At 42.3% G+C, this 27,857-nt stretch overlaps 1 protein-coding gene across 11 annotated transcripts in view; it reads left to right on the plus strand.

Moving 5' to 3' along the window:
* The window catches only part of DLG2 (discs large MAGUK scaffold protein 2), a 949,517-nt gene that overhangs the window by 862,588 nt on the left and 59,072 nt on the right, over positions 1–27,857 (plus strand). For all 11 annotated transcript variants that reach the window (XM_068554434.1, XM_068554426.1, XM_068554427.1 and 8 more), the window contains 2 exons: positions 14,522–14,698; positions 24,966–25,041. In XM_068554434.1, the coding sequence (XP_068410535.1) occupies positions 14,522–14,698; positions 24,966–25,041 (253 nt within the window). The remainder of the gene's footprint in view (positions 1–14,521; positions 14,699–24,965; positions 25,042–27,857) is intronic.

Raw genomic sequence — 27,857 nt, forward strand, 5'->3', positions numbered from 1 at the left:
ATTGAAAATGGCCTCCTGTGGATATTCCTTCCTGCCAGAATTGATCTAAATCTGTCCTAGGCAATGAGCCTCTTTCTTGCCAAACAGTCTACCTTGATTAACTTCACAACAAGTTGGTTCCCTTAGGATGCTCAGCCATCTGTAAGACAGGAAATCTTGCTCCCTACTACCCCAAATTACCAGTCTGCACGGCATTTCTTTAAAACCCAATACCTTCTTTCTGTTGGCAGTTCTGATGGGTATCGAGCATTCATCTTGCCTAATTATTCCACTGCCAGTTGCAGTTATGCCTGAAACTCAGTGATGAAATACCTATGAGCAACATAAGCCTGTTTATGGGTTTCGTTTATCATTTCCAACCTTTCATTCAAGGCAAAAAGCACACCAGCCAAATGTATGGCCATGATGCAGAGAGAGCCTAGACATTACTATTTCTTTGACGCTTGTATCAAATATCACTGCTGAAATCAGAGGTGATGGGGAAGTTCCTAAAGACAGATGAAATTCCAGCCTTAAAAGTTATTGCGAAGAGCTTAGGTTACAAAACGTTTCCTTTTGCTCTGTGGCTCAACCCCTGGCACCATCAAAAATAGCTTGCGTTCTACAGAGCGTGAGATCCAGCCAGTCCATTAGAAGTGGGGGACCGCAGGAGAGTCACACTCATCATTCAGCATGGGCACGCTTGGTTTCCTCCACAAATTGTACTGCTTCTACTGTTGCATTTAGTAAACTAAATATAATTGATTTGCTGACAGTATTGTCTAACCTACTAGACTCATACATTGTGTGAGGGCAAAGGTACCATCTTACTCATTTTTTACCTTCGGCACTGAGCACAGTATTGGGGACATCTAAGAAGCACTTAATAAATAACGGGACCCAGGTGAGAAGAGAGAGCAGACAGAGAACAAGTAAAGGAACAGGGGGCTGTTTCCAGGGTGGTCCACAGGCAGTGTAATGATCACTGAAAATGGGACTGTGGGATGGGAAAGGGCAGTCATGGCTTCACATTACGGGCTGATGATTAGAGCTGTGGATCTCGCTAGCTCAAAGGGCCACTCTCCAAGGCTCAGCCTGGCAGCCTGAATGGTTCTCCCCTCTGGCTTCTCATCCAGACATCTTCCCCAAGCTTACCTTAAGCATCATCCCAGCTTACCTTCCACTGGGTGCTGACTATTCTAGGAATAACTATCGTGGCCGAGTTCCCCTCATGCTTTCCTGCCCAATTTACACACTTTGATCAGACCTGATTGGCCAACTTCAGGGTTTCCCATTGGCTTCTTTATCAAAGCCCAGCCTTGGCTAACATGAAAAATGGTATTAAGCAGCAGTTTCTCATTCCTTCTTCCTCTCATTAGAAGAAACGTTTCTCCACCTGTCAGATTCCTCTCAGTCCATACACACGCTCCACTGAATGTGCCCCACAGCTTTCTCTTGTTCTCTTAGAAAGTGTTGGCATTCTAACAAGAAGACTTTCTTCTAAGGAACTGTCTTCAGCTTGTCAATATAAACAACCTCTGAGAACAGAAAAGGGTCTTCTCCTCAAAACACATGCAATAAATATCTGTTGAAATGCATTCTGAGTGATGCTCTTTACTCTTTGAGAGAAAACTAATCACAATTCCATCCTGCAGAGTTCTGTAATTAGAGTTTGAAACACCCTGGTGTATCTCTAGTTATTTCAAGGAGGCCTTGCTAACCTGTCCCAAAATGCTCCAAGGAGAATTTTCATCAAGCTTCCACTTTGAAAACAAACAGACATTGTAGGAATTGGAGGTGGGTTTGGGGGTGTCGTAACATCAATAAAAGAAGAGAGAGGTTTCTTCATTTTAAAGTGCTTGGGAGTAATGTACTAGGTTGGAGATTTTCACGCTCTGACTTAAGGAGTCCCAGCGTTCTTCTCAGGGGCCTTTGGGCTGCTGTGCAGTTGGAGTGGAAGAGGGGCCAAAAGTTCTGTTTTGCCTCCCTGTTATCTTTCTTTTTGTTTTTTAATTAATTTATTTTATTTTATTATTTATTTTTGGCCGCGTTGGGTCTTCATTGCTGCACGTGGGCTTTCTCTAGTGGCGGAGAGCGGAGGCTACTCTTCTTTGCAGTGCGCGGGCTTCTCGTTGCTATGGCTTATCTTTGTTGTGGAGAACAGGCTCTAGGCGATGTGCTTCAGTAGTTGTGGCACGTGGGCTCAGTAGTTGCGGCTCACGGGCTCTAGAGCACAGGCTCAGTAGTTGTGGTGCACGGGCTTAGTTGCTCCGTGGCGTGTGGGATGTTCCCGGACCAGGGCTCGAACCCATGTCCCCTGCATTGGCAGGCGGATTCTTAACCACTGCGCCACCAGGGAAGTCCCGCCTCCCTGTTTTCAGTCAGAGGTGTAATTGTTATGTTTCCAGAATCCTTCTTTTAAAGAAAAAAACGTTTATTCTGGTAATAAAACTTTGAAAACATTGCACTTAGATTATGGTGGGAGAGAGGGACAGAGACAGATAGATACTGGCCAAAGTAAATATCTGGAACCTCTGTCCACCCTGTTGCCACCACCCTGGTCAAGCCATCATCATTTGTATTACTACCTCAGCCTGCTACCTGAGGTCTCGGCATCAGCTCTTGCCCAGTGCACTTCTGTCCAATCCATTTTACACTTTCCATCCAGAAAGATGTTTTCAATGCAGATCTGATCAACTCACTATCCTGTTTAAAATTCTCTAATGGCCTCCCAACACTGTGAGGAGGAGAAAGTGTTTCACAAGGTCCCTCTGGGACCCGGCCTCTCCTTTGTTCTCTGGTCTCATCTTGGGCCATCCAGGACATTGGTCTTCCTTCAGGTTCACTGCCTGCTATTTCTTCCTTCAGAGCCTCTGAATGCATATTGCCTCTGCCTACATCTACTCATCCTGCAGGTCTCAGATTAAATAGCTCCTCCCCCTGGAAGCCTCCCTAACCCATTCTTCCCAGAGTAGGTTCTGTTTCTCTCCACTGAATATTCTCATGGGTTATTTCCCCATCTGCTTTTTAAGATGTATCGTACTGGTAATTATTTCTTCTACATCTGTCTTTCCTCAGTTCCAAAAGCGGCATCTTGCTTTTCTTGTTCACCACTAAAACTCCAATACTTAGCATAATGTCTGGCATATAATAGGTGTTCATTAACTAGGGCTGAAAGAATGAACGCATGGCGTCAGGCACCTAAAAGTTATGTGTATTGGCTGTCTTAGAGCAGTCCACAGGACTATCTGATTGCTTCACCAAATGGAATGAGAACAGCATTAGGGAAAGCGAGCCATTGCCCAGCACTCCAGCCCACAGGAAACATCCCTACTCCAACCTCTCCTTCCATTTACTGCCAATAGAACCACTAGCCCCAAGCCTGGCACTTAGGAAGAGCCAGCCAGATAAATGTTAAATAGATTGATACTAAAAATGAAAATTGGGACTAAATCATTCCTACACCCCATAAAAGTTGAGTTGTAACATAGTTTTCTGTGCCAGTACATATTATTCTTGCAGTTTTCCAAGTGTCTATACACCAGACACCGTGCCGTAGGAGTTTTACATGTGTTACCTCATTTCATCCCAACAACATCTATTAGACAGTGTCTTTAGTCAGTTCAAGCTGCTGCAACAAAGAACCATAGACTGGGTGGCTTTTTAACATCAGAAATTTATTTCTCGCAGTTCCGGAGGCTGGAAGTCTGAGATCAGGGCGCCAGCACAGTTGGGTGCCAGCGAAGGCCTCTTCTGGGTTGCAGACTGCCAACTTGTCGTTGTAGCTTCACACGGTAGAGAAAGAAAGAAAAAGCAAGCTCTCTCATGATGTTTAAGAGCGCTAATCTACCCTCATGACCACATCTAATTCTAATTACCCCCAAAGGACCCACATTGGAGGGTAAGGTTTCAACATATGAATTTTGTGGGGGATACAGGCATTCAGTACACAGCAGGCAGAAATTAGTCATTACACATTAAGAAACAGAATTTAAGGACCGTGCCTACAGCTGCAGAGCAAGTACATGGCACAGCTGAGGAGTCTCCCAGGTCTGGCTGACACTTTCCATTATCCTGGTGCCTGGCATGTAGTAGGTGTTCAATAGATGGATGAATGAATGAATGACTTAACACTAGGTGCATGGAAAATGCTCTGGCATGAAAACTTTAGTGCTATAGTTAAAAGATTGTGCTGATGGAATAAGATACTAACAAGATTCACAGAATCTATAAACACTAAAAGTATAAACGCTGATATTCCAGATATTATTAGTCCCTTTTTCTTTCCCTAAATTCCTGAACTACTGGCCAAACCTGGGACATTCCCTACAGACACTTCATTCAATTAAGCAAAACTGCTAAACAGAACTCTTCCTGAACAAGTCAGGCTATATAGCACAGCATCTGGCCTGTGAGCACTTTCTGAACAGTCATTGAGCAGAGAGTACCACAGGGGTTTGCAAATGTGTACAGAAGAAGGAGAGAAAGATAGCGTGACCCTACATGACCCACAATAAATAACAACACAAGAGCAGCCATATACACACACACACACACACACACACACATATGCATATACTGATCTGAGGGCCTTTCATCCATAATTAATCAAGCTTCACAACAACTGTGAGATGGTTCCTAACATGTTTCAGTGAATCTAGGTTGTCATTGACTATAAGATGCACTCTGTGTGTCACCAAGAAAGGAAAAATGCTGTCCATTAAATTACAAGATGGCGTTGATGGTAAGATGCATCCTAACTTTCGAAATATGAGGATGAAAAAAGGGTGATTAAAATATAGTATTTTAAATCCCATTTTACACATGAGGCAACCGCAAGAGACCCAAAGAGGTGAAGTCATGTTCCGAAGTCACAGAGCATGGGTTTTGATTCGATTCAGTTCAGTTTAGCCTTGTGTTGTGCACGCCTCCTCCTCTGTGCCCTGTGGGAGAGACGCAGAGACGAACGAGACACTGTCCTAACCCCAAGGAGCTGGGCTGTCCAGCAGGGAAGTAGACCCACAGGCAAATCAACTAAAATGCCACCTGCTAAGTGCAAGAATAAGGCCAGGTACAAGGTTGCAGCTTGGCACGGAGAGGGCAATGGATAGGCTCTCTGGATAGGCTCAGAGGGTTCCCAGAGAATGTCACGAGTTTCAAAGAATGGATTGAAATTTGCTGAATGATTTTATTTTATTTTTTTATATCTAGTCAGTGTGTCAACTTATTCAACAATGTTAAGAAAAATTCTTGGCTGAAAAATTCCATCTACACTGTGTGAGTTGTAGAGTATGTCCAAGAGAAGAGGGGAAGGTCTTGCATGGCCCAGCTCATGTGCATGCTTCCAAGGAGAGGTAGGAAAGGGGAGAAGCTGAGGGAAGAAAGCTGAGTCTTCAGGATGTGAGATCACTATTATTACAGAAGGGGTTCCCTTTAGGAGAAAGCCTGAAGGATATGTCTAGTCAGTTGGGTGGGGTGGGAGGGCTGCTACCACCTCTCAGCTAGTGGAGCTGGGAGAATTGTCCCTTCATTCATCAACTCCTTTCTGAGCACCTGATGGGGGTTCCTGCTCTGCCATCCTGTGGCACCCCACGGTAATTCTTAGTATATTGCACATCATGCTCGATTTTAACTATATTTAGGGCCTTTGCACTGGCTGTTCCCTCTTCTTAGAACACTTTCCTTAGATGGCAGCATGACTAATTCCCTCGCCTCCTTCAAGCCTCGGCTCAGATGTCTTTCTCAGTGAGCCCTACCTTGACCAGCCTATTTATAAATGAAACCTTCACCACCACCACAACTCTACCCCATCTCAAAATCCTGATACCTCTTACTCTGCTCTATTTTTAATTTGTTCTGTACCAAGTAGCTACTCCTAACCTAATATACTGTTTGCTTATTTATTAGGTTTATTGTTTTTTGCCCATCTTCTCTCACTAGAATATAAGCTCCATGAAGGCATGAAATTTTGTCTTGTTTTCATTCACTGATAAGCTCCAGAATCATCATTGGTATGTGCTCAATAAATATTTGATGAATGAATAATTGAGTAGCCGAATGAATATATCCCTTACCAGTATCCTCAACCAAATATTAAGCTCCATGAGGACAGGAAGCAAGCCTCTTGTGTATTTCTGAGTCCTCAGCACATAACAATGATTGGCACATAATAGGCACTCTGTAAATAATGTTGCATTTAATATTTAAATAACTGTTATCTCATTTCCATGCACGTAAGTTAAATCACATCCTGAACTCAGTGTTTTACCTGGGTGAGTAAGGAACCATCTCTGTCTTCTCTATCTGCCCTCGTTCAATAGGTGATAATGGGAGCCTTTATGGACATATATGAGATTTTGAGGTGAAGTTATCCCTAATTCCAGATTTTCTCTTGCCTCAGTCTAGTCCTATAGTTTCCACCCAGTTTTCTGAAATTCATAAACAAACAGACAAAACAAACTCAGTATTGAGAGAGCTGAAGTGATTATCCAGTAGTCTGGTTTTGTGGTATGTGAATTTCATCACCAACCCTGATAAACTACCGCTAAGGATTTGGGGTAGTTGTGTGGACTATTCTTGGATGTCTTTCTCCCCTTTTTTATTTGCTCATGAGAGAAAGGAACTTTATCCAACACCTTCTTCTAGGCCTGGCACCGTGTCAGCTGATATCACTAGTCATTCAGTAAATACTTAAAAGAAAGTGTTATGGGAAAGCAGAGGTAGGGTTGCTTTGTTTATGCTCCAGTGAGCAACACTAGAAAAAAGGGATGGAATTTACAGGGAAGAAATTTAGAGTCTAGACTCACTGAACAAACACTGAGGACTTACTGGGTTTTAAAAGCTCTGGTATATGTAATTCTTATAAGGACTCTGTTGGACAGGGATTCTTGCCCCTCATGTTATGCCTTGGGAGACCTAGGTACAGAGATGAAAATCACACAGCTGCTTAAATGGCAGAGCCACTATTTGAACCCAGGACTATCTGATGTTCATGTCTCATGATCTTAACATGAGTCTTCTGTGTATAAATTTAAATATTTAGATAGTAATTGTGTATCAGCAATAATGAAATTCCAAATCAGGATATTCTTTTTCTCCACTGCAAGCTTACTAATTTGTGACAGTAAGACCCTAAAAAGTAGATACCAAAGTTTGCTCTACATTTTTAGCTCAGATCAGAAATAAAAGGCTACAGTCAGAGCTTTGTCAGCCTTTCTGAAATATCTTGATTAATATATCTTGATTGTCTGACAAACAAGGCCAGAACATAAGAGCTTTTAGAACTGTCATAAAACCTGGGCTATTCATCCTGGCCATGTTCCTCTTTCCCATATTTCATTTTCTGAGTAGCCAGCTGATGGCATCTGGGGGAAAAGACAGTGATTTTAAGATTAATCTTTACAGCCTCACCCAGCCCTGAAACCTGTAGTACCATTCATTGTGGTCTGTCAAGCCTGCCTTTGGGCAGGTTCAGATTTGCCTCTGCTTCCCTCAGATGGGGGGCCTGTCAGTCAGCGCTGCAGTGTAAACCAATCTGACAGATGCTAGGACACCCCGGGAGAGAGGGAGGGCAGCCTGGAATGGGCCCCATCCCTGGAGACCCTGATGATGAGTTGTCTGAAATGATCAACACGCAGACCTCTAGACATGTGAAGTCGGCTCATGCCATGTCCCTCGGGGAATTGGGAGCACTAGAGACTCGGGAGAGACTGAGAGAGACAGGGAGTTGTTGCCCCCAGAAATGATGCTTCTTCCCTGATTATAATCAAAACGCCACTGCTGTGCAGAGGCCCAGGCTGTGAGGATCTCTGGTCGGTGCCCAATTAGTTCCACCTTCAGTCATGACAGTGACTGCCTGGTTCCTTGGGTCCAGTAGAAATTGACCTTTTCCCAACAACCCTGTAACATAAAAGGAAACACTTGTGTGTTGAGAAGAGTGTCTTTAAAGAGCACAAACCTGCCTTATTAGGTTACTAATGATTACAAGGTATAACCCATGGGATACCACAGTGCATGGCATATAGTGTATTTACCGTTGTGTAAGATGGGAACAATGCCTGCATTTTAAGGGGTATCTTTTGAATCACAGATAATAAATACCCAGAACAGTGCCTGACATGTATGTTGTAGGCCTACCACGTGCTCAGCAGTCACTCAATGACCACTCATCGTGGTCAATGACCTCTTACAAGGATTGACAGAGGCTAACATGTTCCCATCCACTAAGACTGATTTGGTGGCGGCTTTAGCCACCGCTCTCACCGAAGGCAATTCATTATTGAGGTGAGTGGGGAAATAAGTGGCCTTGATAGAGCTCAGTAAGTTTGGACATGATGACTCATCCACAGGGGTGTGGGTGTCTCCTCAAAGAGATGTGAGGAGTAATCGGTACAGAGCTGCGTGTATCCCTCTACCTAGGAAGGATATGTTCTGACTTGGGAGACAGGAATATTGCACATATGTTCATCATTTCCTGAGAAAGACAGGAAGGCCTATGCTGGGTGTCACTCAGGCCTTCCTTACCTGCTATTTCCAACTACCCAGGCCTTATAGGAAAGAAAACAAACTGTTGAATTCCAGGGATTGCCCTGTGACAAGCATAGGTGATAGACTGAATAACAGAAAATCACTTTTATTGGGCATCTGTTATGGGGTAGATTCTGGGGATAGGAGGAATATGAACCTTCCCCACCCCCCATGCTCATGAAAACTAGAATTTGCAAATGTTAAAAAACACAATACAGGATGAGAGAAGAGTATATGAGAGGGGCACTTAACTCCCAGTGAAGGAGTTTTGGGATTGATGAGGGAGATGACACAGAATGACCTTCACAACACAAACAATCCTATGAGGCACATAAATATCAGCCACATGGAAAGTTACCTCATTTCCCCAAAGTGTCTTAAAGAACAGAGGCATAGAACATAACAGCTGAAACACACCTTGATAGCTGGTGAGACACTGGACATGTTGCTTAATTTATCCAGGTTTGTGTTTCCTCATCTGCAACACAAGGCTAAAATATGCCCTGCAGGGCAGTGTGAGCACTGAATGCGGGCTCAGTAAAGTACATGTGCCTCTCTCCTGGAGGCTAGTCCACGGTGTCACCATCAGTGCGATCATCCAGGCATGAAACCTTTGGGGATGAGATCTAAGTGCAACCTTCCTTATCGGGAGTTCCAAGCTGGGTTCTTACAGTCAGGAGCACGGGCTTCTTGATTCAGACACATCTGTCTGTCTGAATTCTGGTTCTGCCACTTACTAGCTTTTTTCATTTCGGCTCTTTGACTCTCATTTCCTTTATGAGATCAAAAATGCTTACGTGGCAGGATCGTAATCTAACAAAGTGGAATTCATTCTGTGCTGGTCTTGGGTACTTTACAGGCACCATCCCGTTGTTGTATCTCCATACCAATCTTGTGAGTTAATGCCATCGTGACCTGCGCTTCACTGATGAGGGAATAGTCATCTACGGTTAAGAGGTCAGCTAAGAGGTTAAGTCACAGGCCCCAGATTCACAACTAGGGATGACAGAGTTGGGAATTAAACCCAGAACTTTCCTCTCTCCAAAGCTTGGCATATAACCCGTATGCTGGCTTGCCTACCCAGTAAATTGAGGGAGACAATGAATATAAAGTCTAGCATATTGTGGGACACTTAAAAAGCACAATTTCGCTCTGGTACCTAGGTCTCCACAGCCAGGTTGCACAGCCATGAGGATAAGCAGCTGCTTCACCCCCCTTCCTTTCCTAGACTTCCCTGGTTGGCAAGGGGCCGCCACATGTTGAAACGCAGGAGGGGCAGGAGGGATGGGAGAGTCGTTGCATTATTCATGTCCAATTCTACTTGTCTAATGGACTTGTTAAAGCACCCTGGGTGGAAAGTGTGAGTCTTAATGGCATTTTATAAAAGTTGCTGTGATGAATTAGCACATAAAGCAAATTAAAAACAGCTTATCGCTTTTTAAAATAGGTGATGGGACACTCTAGCATTTTTCCCAGATGTGACGATCCATTAATATCCAAAGGAGCCAAAAGCTGCTGAAATGTGTCAGCTGCTTGTTTTTAGGGACCTGACAAGTCTGAATCAGTGTAATCCTAGAGGGACAGATTGTCCAAGATAAATAGAACTCATGGAAAGAGCATGTTGCTGATCCCAAGGGTGGGAAATCTCCCCTCAAGAATACCTGGGACTAGACTGAAGCCCAGTAGAGTGAATGTCTGACCTGGTGGGGACCTTCGGGATTGGTCTCTATTCCCCTCCCCTTACACACAGGGTTGCTGAGGCTTGAAAGAAGTGGGGCTTTCAAAGGTCATCTGAAATGTTTCCACAGACCTTTCTGAGGGTCTGCTTTGTGCCCAGCACCGTACTGGGTCCTGAGGATAGTAAGGTGTTTTAGATGTCTTTGTACACAGTCCATAAGACAGCTGCTAAGTGGCACAGTTGGGACCCAGATCCCCTGATTCAAATCCCAGTGCATTTTTCAGAATAATAATTATCATAGTAATACTAGCTAGCATTTATTGAGCACTCGCTACTGCCAGGCTCGTGTTACAATACTTTACATATCTTATTTCATTTAATCCTCACCGCAACTCTTTGAGGTGGCTGGTGTTATTACTATGCCAGTTTTACAGTTAAGAAAGCTTGAGGGACTTCCCTGGGGGCGCAGTGGTGAAGAATCCGCCTGCTAATGCAGGGGACACGGGTTCAGTCCCTGGTCCGGGAAGATCCCACATGCCGCGGAGCACGTAAGCCCGTGCACCACAACTACTGAGCCTGCACTCTAGAGCCCGCGAGGCACAACTACTGAGCCCGCATGCCACAACTACTGAAGCCCACGCACCTAGAGCCTGTGCTCCGCAACAAGAGAAGCCTCCGTGATGAGAAGCCCGCGCGCACCACAACAAAGAGTAGCCCCCGCTGGCCGCAGCTAGAGAAACCCCGTGCGCAGCAACAAAGACCCAGTGCAGCCAAAAATAAATAAATAAATAATAAATTTATTTTTAAGAAAAGAAAAGAAAGCTTGAAACCCAGAGAGGTTAAGTAACTTGTTCAAGATCACACAGTTAAAAAGTTGCAAACCCAGGCAGTCTGACCCTATAGCCTGCCTTCTTGGCCACCATCTGCCAGCTTTCCTGATGGCTTTTCTACCTCCACTCCCCACACTTTACATCCAGAAGGAGCCTGGAGCCAAACTAGAGGTTTGGGGACCTTAGGATAGGAATACTGGGACAAGAACTGAGCAGTAAGGGAACTGCAGGGATTTGGGGGAGAAGAGGTGGTCAGCTCTGAAGGGAAGATTAAAAGTTCCTGGTACTGCTAAGTCGTGAGCACAGCCAGAGGGCGACAGGCTGGGAAATTGAGCCTGATAATGAAATGGCCACGAATGTGGATTTTGGAGTCAGACAGACCTTATTCTAGATTCAGTCTCTACCATGTGTGTACTTGTGACCTAGGGCAGGTTCCTTAACTTCCTGAACCTCCTCCGCCATCTATAAAACAGGGGTACTAATTTTTACCTTTCAGGTTGTTACAGTGTCAGATGAGACAGTGAATACAAAGTGCCAGGCCCCCTAATATGGGCATAAGTAGTGGTTGTCATCATGATTATCATCCTTGCCACCCTGTCACCATCTTCACCACCTCCCAGATTGAGGCAGGGGGCGGGGGGGAACAAGGTGAAGAGCACCGAACTAGGACTTAGGGTCGGGAGACACACACTCCAGCCCCAGGTTGCTGCCTCTAAGCCATGTGTCCTGGGGTTAGTTAGGGGTCCTTGCTAGGTGTGCCCCTCATCTGTAAAAAGAGAATAGGAAGTACTATATCCATTGTGCCTTCTTTGTATGAATGTATTGAGTCACAAATGAGGACGTGTATGTGAATACGCCTTCCAATCTATAGAGCGAGTGTTGGGGGTCCCAAAGACAACTCTCAAGGTCGATGATGTACTAGGAGGGCTCATCGGACTCAGCATAGTCATCCTCATGACTGTGATTTATTATAGGAAATGGGTCCAGAGCAAACTCAGCAAAGGGAAAGGTGCATGGGACAAAGTCCACAGGAAACTAGGTGAAGCTTCCAGGAGTCCCCTCCCAGTGGAGTCACACAGGATATGCCTGATTCCTCCAGCAACAAATTGTGACAGCAGGCGTAAAACCCTGTCTACCTGGGAAGCTCCTTACAGACTCAGTGTCCAGGGATTTTACTGCAGGCTGGTCACGTAGGCACCCTCACTGCCTGGCACCTGCTGCAATTCCAGACTCCCAAGGGAAAAGCAAGTATTCAGCTTAAATGGTATTGTTTATATAAACAGCTTAGGCACAGTGAGCCATTCTTAATAGGAAATGGTAAGAACCCTCCCAAAAACTAAGTTCCCGGATGTCAGCCAAGGGCTATCCTTGTAAGCAGGCCTTTTTAAGGATGTAATCTCAGGATTGCTGTGTTAACTCTTCTTTGCACAGAATAGAATCCATAGAAAGGATTTTTATAAGTATACACTCAAAAGGGGAGAAGGAGGTAATAATAATAATAATAATAACAGTTCATACTTAAGGATTGTCACTATATGTAGGCACTTCTGTGTATGCGTTACATGTATTACCTCAGGTAGCATTTCATCCATACAACAGTTCCACGATAGGGGTACTGTTATCATCACTGTTGTTGCCATCACTATGTTATATATGAGGGAACTGAGGCCTAAGAGGGGCTAGAGCGCTTGCCTGGGTTACCAGCTATGTGACTAGTAAGAAGAGAAGGAGTAGGACCAGGACGTGGCCCTAACAGTGTGGCCCCTGGGTCGTTTCTTAGCCGCTGTTATACCACACTATGCTACACAGCACCTACCATGGGCCGGGTGCATCCGATGTGTCATGTCATTAATGCTCACCGCAGCTCCACGTGAATATGGTTATTGGACTAATTTTACATTTAAAAACCTGTGGTTCAGAAATGTTAATTTGTGTCACATCAGCCAGCCAGAGAAGTGACAGAGTCAGGAGTGGGTCTCTGCCTTCTCTCAGTCGCCTTTTCCTGGCTGGGGTTTTGTGAAGTCTGTGGTAGAGAAGATGCAGATGGTCAGGGTGGAAATGAGTCATTCTAGGAGCTGAGACCAACCCCCCACCCGGCCCGTATTCCATCACCTGGGGACAGAATTAATGGAAGAAGGGGCTGTGTTGCAAGTAATTCAACTTCCCCTGCAGTATTTGAGAGCTGTAGATGCTGCCTTCAGCTCTTTTGGGTTGCCATGACAGCAGATGTGACATTTCTTAAATGAGGAAAAAAAAGAAAGAAAGAAAAAGAATCACACTTGGTCCTCAGTGATTTTAGACAGACCTGTTTACCAGATCTAGCTAGTTTTGCTTGCATAGTGGCTATACTCTAAGGAAATTCTTAGAATGGAATCAAAGGGGAATAAACAGGGACGTGGCAAAATCTGCTTCTCCGGGGAAATCGCATGTTGTATGTGTGTGGTGATGGTTTGTGGGAGTTACAGGAGGCGGCGGACAGTGTAAGACTTGAGACAGATTGTCAGCTGCTTGGGACAACAGCTCGTCACTGAGGTCTCAGTCATCATTGTAATTCTGCTTCCAGCTCCCTCACCCCATCAGCCATACATATTACAGCGTGTTGGGCTCGGCAAAGGCTCAGCAAAGGCTCTTTAGTGGGGAAAACATGATACATAAAGCAAGAATTACAATTCAGAGTGATAAATGCAATGATGAGATAGGCTTGGTATACTATGGAAGCAATTTATCTTGTTCATATCATTTTTTGTTCTTTGCCCGCACCGCGCGGCATGTGGGATCTCAGTTCCCCGACCAGGGATCAAACCCGCCCCCGCTGCATTGGAAGCATGGAGTCTTAACCACTGAACCTCCAGGGAAGTCCCTTGTTCATATTTTGATCTATGTGTCTATATACACACACATAAACATAGGTGTATTTTCATTATTGCTTGTGAGCATTTAGTAATGTCATTAAGTTAACCTCTGCAACCATCCAATTTTAGTGATAGTCCAATACTCCAGTGAGTGGAAGGGTCCCAGTCCCCTGTGGGAGGACATGGAAGTTGTTACCATTTTTCTCTATTATAAAGGAAAGAGTTCTACAGACTGATACATCTAAGAGGATTTATTCATAACACAAAATGCTGCATTCAGAAAGATGCCATGGTTCTCTTCATTCTTTCTTTCTAGTGATTTGTAAAATTTGATTGTAGTGAGAGAGTACTAACCTGCCTCTATCATCTTCCATTATCACCTTGTCACGTGTGATGATTTCCAAGAAAAGAAGCAGTACCCCCGTTTAAGGGCCCTATAGGCTGCCCTCGCAACCTCCTGGGAGAAGTAAGAACTAATCGTGATTTGTGACCAAAGCAGTGGGAATGTTGACTGCAATTTCAGGCGTTAGTCCTGGGAGTTGGTATCCAATGGGCAGTGGGTTCTCAGGGCAGGAATGAACAATCAAAACGGTGAATCCTAGATCTTTGCTGCCAGAGATTCCTAACAATGTTCTCTCTCTTGTCATTTCCTCCAGAGCCATGTTTGACTATGACAAGAGCAAGGACAGTGGGCTGCCAAGTCAAGGACTTAGTTTTAAATATGGAGACATTCTCCATGTTATCAACGCCTCTGATGATGAGTGGTGGCAAGCCAGGAGAGTCACGCTGGAGGGCGACAGTGAGGAGATGGGGGTCATCCCCAGCAAGCGGAGGTAAGAATGCCTTTTCTGTTTCAGAGGATTTGCTGCTCAGCTCTCCAGGGAGTGGAGGTGAGGGAAGATGAAGATGTGGCAAACTGTTCACAAAATATCTATTTGAGTAGGATAGTCAGTCTGCGGGGAAATTGTCAGTGATGACAGGTGACACAAATTAAGTATTCTCACGCTTCTCATGTTAGGGTTTTACCAAAACTGCTAACTGTGATAAAGCATAAAGGAAGAAAGAGGATCTGCTTATTCTGCCTTCCTAAAACTTAGCAGCTTTCATGTGTTCAAGATTATGCTTATCAGCTTGTATACTGACAAACTCAGAGGGGTTACTTCAGAGGTTCATAATTTACTGGATAAGTTTATAGAAAGGCCAGGTGAAAGCCAAGTAAAGTAGGCTTTTTACAAAGCTGATGTCCTGGCTGTGTATTACTTCCAGATATTGATGGGAAAAGACTAAAAACCTCCATTCCAAAATCTGATACCTGGGGATAAACAACAAGGTCCTACTGCATAGCACAGAGAACTTTATTCAGTATCCTATGATAAACCATAATGGAAAAGAATATTAAAAAAATGTATATATGTATAACTGAATCACTTTGCTGTACAGCAGAAATTAACACAACATTGTAAATCAAGTATGCTTGAATTAAAAAAAATAAAATGACAGCTCCATTGGGGAAATAAACAAAATCAGATACTCGGGATACGAGCTGTCAAGCATCTGGTGAGGTCTAAAGAGTGGGTTTACAGCTGTTTTTTATAGCGTTAGTTACTCTTGTCCCCCACCCCACCTAGCACTCCCTAGTTTCACTCAGATAATTAGTTCTGTATATAATTCCCAAGTAAAGACTGTTACGTTCTTTCTCTTCTAAGCATTTCTTCGACTCTGCTTTTGAAAGGCGGGAATAGGCTTCAGAACAGCCGCGTCCTTCATCTGTCCCAGCGGTTTCTGACCATTACCACTAGAAAGGAACTTTCCTTCCCATGAGTGTCCTTCTGGCACTCAGATATTGTCTGAGAAACAAATTATCTGCACCCTAGAAAAGAGATATGGTGTGAAGTCAAAGTCAGGAATAATGCTTATTCAAAGCAGTCACTAACTTTTCTGGAGCTACAAAGGGCTCCCCTCCTCATATGCAAACACCCCAAATACCTATGTAAAAAATCCTCATGAAGCTGAGTATTCAAGTGCTGCCACACGCACAGTGACCCAGTGACTGAGCTAGCACCAGCCATAGTGGGAAGATGGAAATTAGCCAGAAATAACTCTGTGGGGCATGTGCACCCCAGAGAAGACCGGTCCCCCATTTTTCTCTGCCTGGGGCCACATAGCCTAGGGTGAATGTAGGGAGAGGGCAGTGGGCTGACTGTCCTGCAGCTGCTCCCTCCCACCCTCTAAGCCTATGCCTGTGAATCTCCCAGCAGCAGACAGTCCTTTAAACCTCTGGGCTCCTGCATAATTGCCTGCCATTGCTTTGAGAGGATGTTCTGAGTTTGTGGTTTGCAGTGTTTTCTGAATTCAGAGCAGTAACTCTCAGGACTAGCATATATTCTGCGTTTCTCCGTTTCAATTTATTTAAAAAAAAAAATGTCAAGGCAACATGCATTTGGGTTTGCTTTGATGCGATTAATCAGAGCTGTCTGAGGAGATGTTCTGTAGAAGAAGGTGCCGTCTCATTGAATATGGCCCCAAGGGTAGAAACGGGGTGGAGAAGGAAAGCTGTGTGGGAATAGATTTCAACTCATTTTTTAAAAAATCCTTTTAGTAGTTGGAGCTGGCTAGAGATGATATGGATTACCTGGGAAGACAGTGACCTAGAACAATGGTTTTCACACCAAGGGAACATTATGAAGGCTTAGATATGCCCCTCCCCCCCCCCCCCCCCACACACACACAGTGATTCTGATTCAGTCCATCTGGAGTGGGTCCTGGAGATCTGTATTTGTGTGTAAGTTCCTCCAGGTGATTCTGATAATAGAAGGTTCAGTGGCAGGAAGTATTATAAAAGGGAATCAAACTTTGGGTGGGACAGTTGAACTATATGATTTACAGCCACTTTCCAACCCTGAGGTTCTGTGATTCTAATCAGTCTTGTCAATAGTCCTTCATTTGTTCAATTGCACGTCATTTCCCCCCCTAAGGAACATTCTCAGTGCTAGTCCTCCTGGGGTAATTTTCTGCCTGCTGGTGGTCATTCTTGAATTGGCTCTCTCTCCTGTTTTGGATGAAGGCCATCCTAACAGCCATGCTACAGCTGGCCTGGAGAAGAAATTAGTGCTCAGATAACACAATTACTTAAGCCCCTGTGCCTAGAGCCTGTGCTCCGCAACAAGAGAAGCCACTGCAATGAGAAGCCCGCGCATCACAATGAAGAGTAGCCCCCGCTCGCCGCAGCTAGAGAAAAAAAGCCCGCGCGGAGCAACAAAGACCCAACACAGCCAAAAATTAATTAATTAATTAATTTTTTTTAAAAAGAATCTGCCTGCCAGTGCAGGGGACACGGGTTCAATCCCTTGTATGGGAAGATCCCACATGCTGCGGAGCAACTAAGCCCATGCACCACAACTACTGAGCCTGCGCTCTAGAGCCCACAAGCCACAACTACCGAGCCGACATGCCACAAATACTGAAGCCCACGCACCTAGAGCCTGTGCTCCGCAACAAGAGAAGCCACAGCAGTGTGAAGCCCGCGCACCACAACGAAGAGTAGCCCCTGCTCTCCACAACTGGAGAAAGTCTGAGTGCAGCAACAAAGACCCAACAACGAAGACCCAATGCAGCCAAAAATAAGTAAATAAATAAATTTTTAAAAAGAAAAGAATTCCTTTAAAAAGATTACAAAAAATAAAATAAACTATATCATGGGCCTTCCCTAGGGCTGCTCTTTAGTGGTTAACTTCTAAAGGAGGCACTCTTATTTTATACTGCATTCATCATCTTATAACTATAGCTCAGAATAGATGGTTACTGGTATCAATATGACTTATTGTTAGATTAGGGTTATCCTTAATTCCTCTCTGCCCCCTTTCATGAGTATAGTTCAGCTCATAGAGCTGGTCTGGAAAAATCTCATAATGGATAACATCCCTTATGACTTCACCCTTTAAAAAAATGTTTCTCTATTGATGATTCTATTTAATCATCCCTATGAAATCGTAAGATGAAGAGTATGAAAATCATTGCCTTTTCCCTCCCTCTTTTTAGAAGTTGGTAAATAAATTTTATTTAAATAAATGCTCCTACAGCATGCTAGACACTGTTCTAAGCCCTTTACAATTAACTTATTTAAACCTCATTACAACCCTGTGGGGAAGGTAATACAATTATCCTCATTTTACAAACCAGGAGTTTGAAGCAGAGAGAGGTTAATTTACTTGCCTTAACTGCCCAGCTAATAAATGGCATAACTGGGATTTTATTCCAGGCTATAACGCTCTTAACTCATATGCAATCCTGCCTCCCAACATTATAAAAATAAGAATTGACAAAATTCAATTCATCAAGCACTGCTTGAGCAGCTTCTGTGTGCCAGGTGCTATCATCCGGTCACTGCCTGGAGCCCAACATTTGTAGGACCAACATGTAACTATGGCACAGCTACACTGTGATGAGGGCTATATTGTAAATAAAGGTGCTGTCTTAGTTTGGGCTGCTATTACAGAATACCATTCACAGGGTGACTTATACAACACATTTAGTTTTTGCAGTTCTGGAGTCTAAAATCAAGGCACTGGCTAATTGGGTTCTCAGAGAGGACCCTCTTCCTGGTTTACAGATGGCCTTATTGCTGTTTCCTCATATGGCAGAGAGAGAGAGAGATCTTTTCTGTCATATCTCTTCATTTTGGCCACTAATTTGATTCATGAGGACTCCACCCTCATAACCTAATTACCTCCCAATGCCTCACCACCAGAGACCACCACACTAGGGATTAGGGCTTCAACATATGAATTTTATGTGGACACAAACATTCAGTCCATAGCAGGTATCAAGGGAAGTGAAAGGGCAGCAGAGGAATGAATTCCATCTGATGATAGAGTATGTGTTGTGCCAGTTGCTTTCAAATACAAGATTTTCTTTAATCTTCACAAAAGCTTCATAAGGAAACTGAAGATCAGAGAAGTCAAGTAACTTGCCCAAGGATGCACAGTCAGCCACTGGCTGAACCCAGTTCTCTCTGTAGCCAGACCAGATGGCTTTTCACTACCCCAAGGGTATACTGGAGGAAGCCCTTGACAATTAAGGAGTTCTTAGTACATTTTAAATACTATACTAACCAATTTTTTGTATTATTTAATATTCACCATAGGGACTTCCCTGGTGGCGCAGTGGTTAAGAATCCGCCTGCCAATGCAGGGGACACGGGTTCGATCCCTGGTCACAGGAAGATCCCACATGCCGTGGAGCAACTAAGCCCGTGTGCCACAACTACTGAAGCCCGCACACCTAGAGCCCAGGCTCTGCAACAAGAGAAGCCACCACAATGAGAAGTCTGCGCATCGCAACAAAGAGTAGCCCCCGCTCACCGCAGCTAGAGAAAGCCTGCACACAGCAACGAAGACCCAACACAGCCAAAATAAATAAAATTTTTTTTTAAAAAAAGAATCTTTAAAAAAAAAAATTCACCATAATCTTTCAAGTCTGTGTTAATATCCTAATTTCACCAACATGAAACCTGAGATCCTAAGAGGTTGGGTGACCTGCCCTAAGTCACAAAGCTAATAAGTGGCAGATGCAGAATTCCAACCCAGACTTATGTGACTTCAAAACCTGGGCTTTTAGCACAGAATCTCTCTTTTCTGAGATTACATAGTTTCTGAGGGGCCGAACTAGGATTTGTTCCACTGTCTCTTAATCCAAATCTCTATTCATTACCCCACAGTGACTGTCACCTGGGCTCTCAGATGACAGCTTGCAGCTAGCATTGCATAAGGGTTTACTCACTTAGCTTCCCTGCAAGCCTGTGGCCGGTAAGCTATATGGCATTGCAGTTCTCCTTGCAACAGGGCCTTATGGAGCACAGGCAAAGGGATACCCAGCGCCAAATGATGTTCCCACCATCCAGTGCTCCAAGCCTGCCCTCATTGTGTGTTTGGCGGGAACCTGAAAACGCCAGATGGGAGATGGATGAGAAGGCAGAGGAAGACAGTTGGGCTTATTAAAGCATGACCATGTGGTATTCTCTGGAGACGCTAGGTGTCAGAACTGATAGCTCAAGTTTTGCCATCCAGTTTATGTTTTCAGTATTTTGGTCAGTGACCAAACCAGGGCGGAGAGGATTATTTCTGCTTAAATAATCTAATTAATTGCTTGCCTCTTGAGTGTGAGAGAAGTATGTCAGTCCTTTCATCGCAATTCAGTCTTTCTACACAGGTGACCCACCATTTTCTTAGGTAAAGATCTATGGATCTTAACATCATGTATTTCTGCTAAAGGAGTCTCACTTAGTAAAATAACTAGAGAAGGTGATGCTAAACTTTTACATAGATTCCTACCAAGTACAATAAAAAAGTCGTAAAATGGTCAACAACTTTTTAAACAGAAACACTGGTTATTTGGGCAAGTCACTTCAACTCTCTGAGCCTTGGTTTTCACACCCAGGTCAAGAACCAGTAGCCTCCTTGATGACTCATTCATTCATTTGCCAACAAAGATTAAGCACATACTATATGCCCAGCTCCATCTTAAGCCCTGGATCACTGTACAGATTATAGATAATACAGGTAAAGTTTAGCATAGCTTCTAATACTTCTGTGCTTACTCAAATGATGTATGTTTTCCTTTCTTCAGAGTTTGAGCTTTTGATGCTCAAAACAACATAGCATTATGTAGGGCCCTATTTCTCCCCCGTAACTGATCTTGGCAATAAACTATCCACATGTATCCCAAGAAGCACTAGGAGAGAGGACAGGGTTGAGGCAAGTGAGGAAAAAAGATAAGCCACATCCCCTGCTACCCATGAGAAGGGTTTGCAGAGATCCTCAAGAGGCAATCGACATGAGCCTCTGGGATGGAAAAACACAACTATTGTTGGGGATGCACTGACTGTAAAGACTGCTGAGGAGAGAGATCAGTCCAATGTTTCTGATGTAACATTGCAAATAGACATCTAGCTAACCTGAATTTCAGAGTTAAAAGCAAATTTATTCTGAGTTTTGAGGTGAGCCTGTCATAACAGGTATTATCTCCGTGACTCTTTGCTTGAGTTTGGTTATGGTTTATTTAATTCAGGACATTCGGGATTTGGGATGGAAGGAAGGGGGATGGTTATCATTTGTGAGAAACTCAGCCCAGACGTCTAAGGAACTATATTGGTCTTAAAATTGTGGGTGACCATCTAAAATCTCATGTTTGTTGAAACCCATTGGATATGGGAGGCATGGAAGGTCCTTAAGTATTGTTTCCCAAACAGAGTGGATGTGGCCAGACACTGAAGTTAGCTGTTAAAAGATTTGTGCTCAGGCCCTATTTCTACCACTTTCTAATTTGGCAAGCTTCAAGTCTTAGCTTTCCCAGCCATAAAATGGGTTTGAGAATACCACACTTGCTTATTGTCGGGGCCAAATGAGATGATGTAAATGTGAAGGAATTTTTCATTAATATTATATGTTAAAACTTCAGCTACCACTTATATCATCATCATCATTATCATTCATGAAACTTTCAACCCAAGTAGAAATCACAACTTTCTGACTTCCTTTTTTTTTTTTTTTAATACATCTTTATTGGAGTATAATTGCTTTACAATGTTATGTTAGTTTCTGCTGTACAGCAAAGTGAATCAGCCATATGCATACATATATTCCCATATCCCCTCTCTCTTAAGCCTCCCTCCCACCCTCCCTATCCCACCCCTCTAGGCGGTCACAAAGCACCGAGCTGATCTCCCTGTGCTATGCGGCTGCTTCCCACTAGCTATCTATTTTACATTTGGTAGTGTATGTATGTCAGTGCTACTCTCTCACTACATCCCAGCCTCCCCTTCCCCCGCTGTGTCCTCAAGTCCGTTCTCAACGTCTGCATCTTTATTCCTGCCCTACCACTAGGTTCATCAGTACCAATTTTCTAGATTCCATATATATGCGTTAGCATATGGTATTTATTTTTCTCTTTCTGACTTGCTTCACTCTGTATGACAGCTCTAGGTCCATCCACCTCACTACAAATAACTCAGTTTCATTCCTTTTTATAGCGGAGTAATATTCCATTGTATATATGTGCCGCATCTTCTTTATCCATTCATCTGTCAGTGGACATTTAGGTTGTTTCCATGTCCTGGCTATTGTAAATAGTGCTGCAGTAAACATTGTGGTACATACATCTTTTTGAATTAAGTTTTTCTCAGGGTGTATGCCCAGTAGTGGGATTGCTAGGTCATATGGTAGTTCTATTTTTAGTTTTTTAAGGAACTTCCATACTGTTCTCCATAGTGGCTGTATCAATTTACACCCCCACCAGCAGTGCAAGAGGGTTCCCTTTTCTTCACACCCTCTCCAGCATTTATTGTTTGTAGATTTTTTGATGATGGCCATTCTGACCTGTGTGAAGTGATACCTCATTGTGGGTTTGATTTGCATTTCTCTAATCATTAGTGATATTGAGCATCTTTTCATGTGTTTGTTGGCCATCTGTATGTCTTCTTTGGAGAAATGTCTATGTAGGTCTTCTGCCCGTTTTTGGATTGGGTTGTTTGTTCTTCTGATACTGAGCTGCATGAGCTGCTTGTATATTTTCGAGATTAATCCTTTGTCTGACTTCCTTCTTGAGTGAACCAAAATCTGTCACCTGTACAGTAAGACTTAATTTTTTTTTTTACTTTTTCTATTGCTTGTTTGAAGATTAGTAATAAGCCGTAGCAAATATCAGGTGTGTTTGTGTGTGTGTGTGTCTGTCTGTCCATCTGACTTAGTCTTTGCAACCCGTTTGAGATTTAAGTGATGAACCACTAAAATGGCCTAACAGAAACATTTCTTAAGAAATATGAAAGGGATGAACTTAGAAACCAGAGGGGAAAAGTTAGAGCGCTCTAAGCAATTCTTAGAATAGAATATTGAGTTCAGCCTAACATTATTTATGTTTGGGGCCCATGTGAGTTCTATCACTTTATGCAGAATTTATTTGCATAGCCTAATCAAATAACCATATATTCTCTGCATGTTACAGTCATTTTGGCATCATCTGATGTACTAGTGTTTCCCGTAATTAGGCTGGTTAATGCAAAGAAGCCAGGATAAAGTCAGGGCAGAGATGAATATGAATTAGCATTTGCACTTGGATTAAAACTGAGAAAAGCTGAAGTAGCTCGGAGTAGGCATTTTCTCAGTGAGCATCTTTCCACTTGGCAGTTTACCTTATCTGAAGTCTTCCTTGATCTCCTCCCAACTGTTGTATGTTGGGTGCAAGTAGAAACTCTTAGTGGAGCATATTGCGTTCATATCTGAGGTTAGGTTTGAAGAATTTTCTTCATCTGTTTCCACTCAAATATTCTACTCTCACACTGAAATAAATATATTCTGAAACTCCATTCTGTAACTATAGAAACCCTGATCTTCAATGCGTTTCAGCTGGAAACACAAAAGAACTCTAAGTTAAAGGGGAGTGTGTTGTTAATTATTGATCTATGAATAGCTTAGATTTCATAAGCCATTAAGTTTCTGTAGATTCAGGGTCTTTTCCTCTCCTTTTTCTTTCCCCATTTTTGAAATTAGAGCTAGCCGTATTTAAACAAAAAAAAAAATGATGCTAAAACAATGCAATGAATATTATTTTAGTTCAACTGTTATTTATTGAGGACTTGCTATAATACACTAAGTGGTATGTGGACTTGCCCTCAAGGAACATACAGCCTTATATGCGCAACTCAAAAATAAACAAAACACAAGGAAACAAGAGATAACACCAATATAGACATACAAATAAATGTCGTGGGGCTTAGAGGAAAGAATGATCATGTCTAATTAGAGAGGCTCAAAAAAGAATCAGGAGTATTTAACTTCTCTTTCCTCTTTTCAACCCCATCCCTCAAATAGGCACAAGTCCTGCGAACTTTATGTTATTAATATTTCTCCAACTCTTCCCTCTCCTCCACCTCATTATCACTCCTCATCATTTCTTGCCTGGATTTATGGCAGTAGCTTCTAAATAGGCCTCCTGCTTCCCACTGTTCCTTCCCTCCTCCAGTCTATCTTCCTCCTCCCCCAGAGTCATTTATTTAAAATGCTAATGTCTATCACTTCTCAGCTTTATAGCCTCTAATAAATCATTAGGATTCCCCAAAGGAAAACCCCATGTCCTCAGAGTAGACGGATACCCTTTATAAGGAGGTCTCACCACCTCTTCAGCCTCGTGTCCCTGTGCTGTATGTACCCTGTACCAGAATCTTCCTGCAATCTTTAGCTTGATTATATCCTCGGGTCATGGTACATGTTGTTCCTCCTGTCTGGGAGATTCTCCCTAAACTTTTCCCACTGACAAGCTCTTTCTCACCATTTAAGTCTCACATAAGTTGACAGCTCCTCCAGGAAGCCCACCCCATTGCTTTCCACCCCCTCCTTATCTTCCTCCAAAGAGATAGATGTGCCCATATTGCTATCAGCAATCTTTTGTGCAGCAATATCTGTCTTTTTATCCCTCTGTCCCTGCCAAGAACACATTACTGTGTGTTCATTAAAGTCGTGCTTTTTAATTTTTTTTCTTTGTTTCCCAGCACCTTACTTGATACAGGGTAGGCATTCAATAAGTGTTTGATGAATGAATGAAGGTGAAATAATGAAAACTGCAGAGATGGCAGCAGAAGGACATTGGGGCAAAGGAAAAGTTCAAGATTATCTGTAACATGTTTGGTTTTGAGGTGAAGGTAAATAAATACCCCAGTATTCCTAAAGGGACGGGAACAAAAAGGAAACAAAAAGAGAGAAGGAGATATTAGGAGATGAGAGTTTCCTTAGCCTCCTAGGTATTCATCTCTGTGGACTGTGATTTCTTGAAACAGATTTTGATTGATTCAGGCATTTAAATAACAAATATTGGGGTTTTGTTGCTTCCAGATATGTGACTCTCAGTACATGTAACACAAAAATTGCAAGGAATGTGTTAGCAGCTTAGAGATATCATACCAAGACTTTTTATAGTGAACAAAGAAGAGAAATATTTTAAAACACATTTTATTTGAGCTGTAGGATAAGAAGGGGTGTTCTTCATTTGATAAGAAACTTAATCATAAATGCCTTGCCATGTGATAGACTCTTTATTTTCCATTTTCTTTAGGGTGGAAAGAAAAGAACGTGCCCGATTGAAGACAGTGAAGTTTAATGCAAAACCTGGAGTGATTGATTCAAAAGGGGTAGGTACAAAATAATCGAAACATTAAATTCTCTCATTTGCCATGGATTTAACTATAATTGACATTTAAGCTGTTGGTAACAAACAGATTATGGAGCTACTGGACAGTAGAGCACTGTTATAAATGTATTGCTATGCAGTGATATAATTTCTGATGAAGTAGATTTATGGTAAATAAATTTTGGGGGTAAAGCTGCTAGTGGTCAGCAGAAGTGATGTGTTATGAAGGTGATGTAATGACAATAGTGAGGAAGAAAAAAATAGTTTTGATGTTATTTCTTTTTTTCTTTTAAATTAAATATTCTAGAAGGATAGATTCCATAAAAGATACCTGCTCATCATAAAATATGTCTAGTCCTTTACATATTATAAAGTCAGGATAGTCATGGAAATATACATATGGATCACCTAAGTGAATACATGGATTGTTGTGACAGACATAGAAAAGAAGAAAGTAAACAAATGAAATTTAGAGTTATGCAACCATCACCACAGTCAATTTTAGAACATTTCATCACCCCATAAAGAAATCTGTAGCAGTCACTTCCCTCTCCCTCAACCCCAGCCCCTCCCCACCCAGCCCTAGGCAACTACTAATCTACTTTGTCTCTATAGATTTGCCTATTCTGGATAGTTCATATAAATGGAATTGTACACTATGTGGTCTTTTGTGACTGCTTTTTTCACTTTACATAATGTTCTCAAAGTGCCTCTGTGTTGCAGCATGAATAAATACTTTTTTTCTTTTCATTGCCAAACAATATTCCATTGTATGGCTATACCTCATCTAATTTATCCACTCATCAGGTGATGGACATTTGCACTGTTTCCACTTTGGGACTGTTATGGATAATGTTGCTATAAATATTTGTGCACAAATTTTTGTGTAGACATATACTCTTATTTCCATTGGGAATATACCTAGGAGTGGAATTTCTGGGTCATAATGATAGCTCTATATTTAACATTTTGGGGAACTGCCAGACTGTTTTCCAAGGTGGCTATAACATTCTACATTCCCACCATCAGTGTATGAGGGTTCCAGTTTCTCTACATCCTCACCAACACTTGTTATTATATGTCTTCCTGCTTATAGTCATCCTGTTTGGTCTGAAGTGGTATCTCACTGTGGTTGTGATTTTTATTTCCCTAATGACCATTGGTATTGAACATCTTTTCATGTGCTTATTGACCATTTGTATATCTTCCTTGGAGAAATGTCTATTCAGATCCTTTGCCCGTTTTTAAAATCGGGTTCCTTTGTTGTTGTTGAGTTGTAGAAGTTCTTTGTATATTCCAGATATTAATCTCTTATCAAATATATGCTTTCCAAATATTTTCTCCCGTTCTATGAGTTGTCTCTCTTGATAGTGTCATTTGATGCACAAAAGTTTTTAATTTTGACAAAGACCAATTTATCTATTTTTTCTTTTGTTACTTGTGTTTTTGGTATTATATCTAAAAAACCAAGGCCATGAAGATTTATGCCCATATTTTCTTCTAAGAATTTTGTAGTTTTAGCTCTTACAGTTAGGTGGTTGATCCATTTTGAATTAGTTTTTGTATACGATATGAAGTAGGGTTGCAATTTCATTCTTTTGCACGTGAATTGTTTTCTGTTTTATTTTTGGATTGTTCACTGCAAGTGTATAGAAATACAGTTATTGTGTATGTCAATCTTATATCCTGCTACCTTGCTGAATCCATTTATTAATTGTAGTAGCTTTTTGGTGGATTCCTCAGGATTTTCTATCTACAAGATCATGTCATATGTAAAAAGAGAGAGTTTTACTTCTTTCTTTCCAATCTGGATGACTTTTATTTCTTTATCATAACTGATTGCCTTGGCTAGAACTTCCAGTGTTGGATGGAAGTCGCAAAAACAGTCATCCTTGTCTTGCTCCTGACCTTAAGGGGAAAGCATTTAATCTTTCCTATTAAGTATGATGTTAGCTGTGGGTTGTAAAGCTTTTTAAATCTAGTATTTTTAAGTGATAGTACTAGTATCTTATTGCTATATCGTAAAATACCTTTCCCCACCTTCTGCCTTCCTATTCTCTTTCTCCTCATCTCCTTTCCTTTACTTTTCTGTTCTAATAATTTTGGCTGTGAACATCACACAGAACCACAAGTTTAGGTCAATAGATGTCACCATGAAAAACGAGAAGAAAAGCTCAGAAGTTTTGAGCCCTAAACCACAACACCGCCCTTTGTATTTTTAAGTAGAAGTGTCACTGGGCAGCCCAGTCATTGCCATAATACTTTACTTTCCCCTAAAACATTCAGGTGAAATGGGAATTTATTTAAACATGGTGTCACTCTTAAAAAAAAAAAAAAGTGAGGCTGTATGTCATCGTGCATGGAGTCCTTTCAAACAAATACTGCTTCTGTACAAAGGGTTAGGATTTTTCATTGATTCTTGGTGAGAATTTAAGGATAGATTTCCTGTTTATTTCATATATATAGTTGGATATACATCAGAGAATTTTTGTTGGATACCTACCATGTGCCAGACTCAGAACTAGAACTTGTGAAAGATACAAAGTGTAACATAGGCCCTTCCCCTCAAGAGCTCCTAACGTCAGTTAGAGCCCAGATGTCTTTTTGGTAAGGCCAAAACTTGTGTTGTGTTTTTTGAAATCATATTGCTAAATACAGTTAGGTATGAACCAACGAATAGAATATAAATTCTAGGACTTGAATGACTATTGAAGGAGAGGCAGTGATCATGTGAAAAGGGAAACCCTGGACTGAAAGTCATGAGAGTCAGGTAGCCTGGGTTCTGGTTTCTGTTCATTACTAAGTCACCACTGTTCT

This window comes from Eschrichtius robustus, chromosome 11, assembly GCF_028021215.1.
Source record: "Eschrichtius robustus isolate mEscRob2 chromosome 11, mEscRob2.pri, whole genome shotgun sequence".
NCBI lineage: Eukaryota > Metazoa > Chordata > Mammalia > Artiodactyla > Eschrichtiidae > Eschrichtius > Eschrichtius robustus.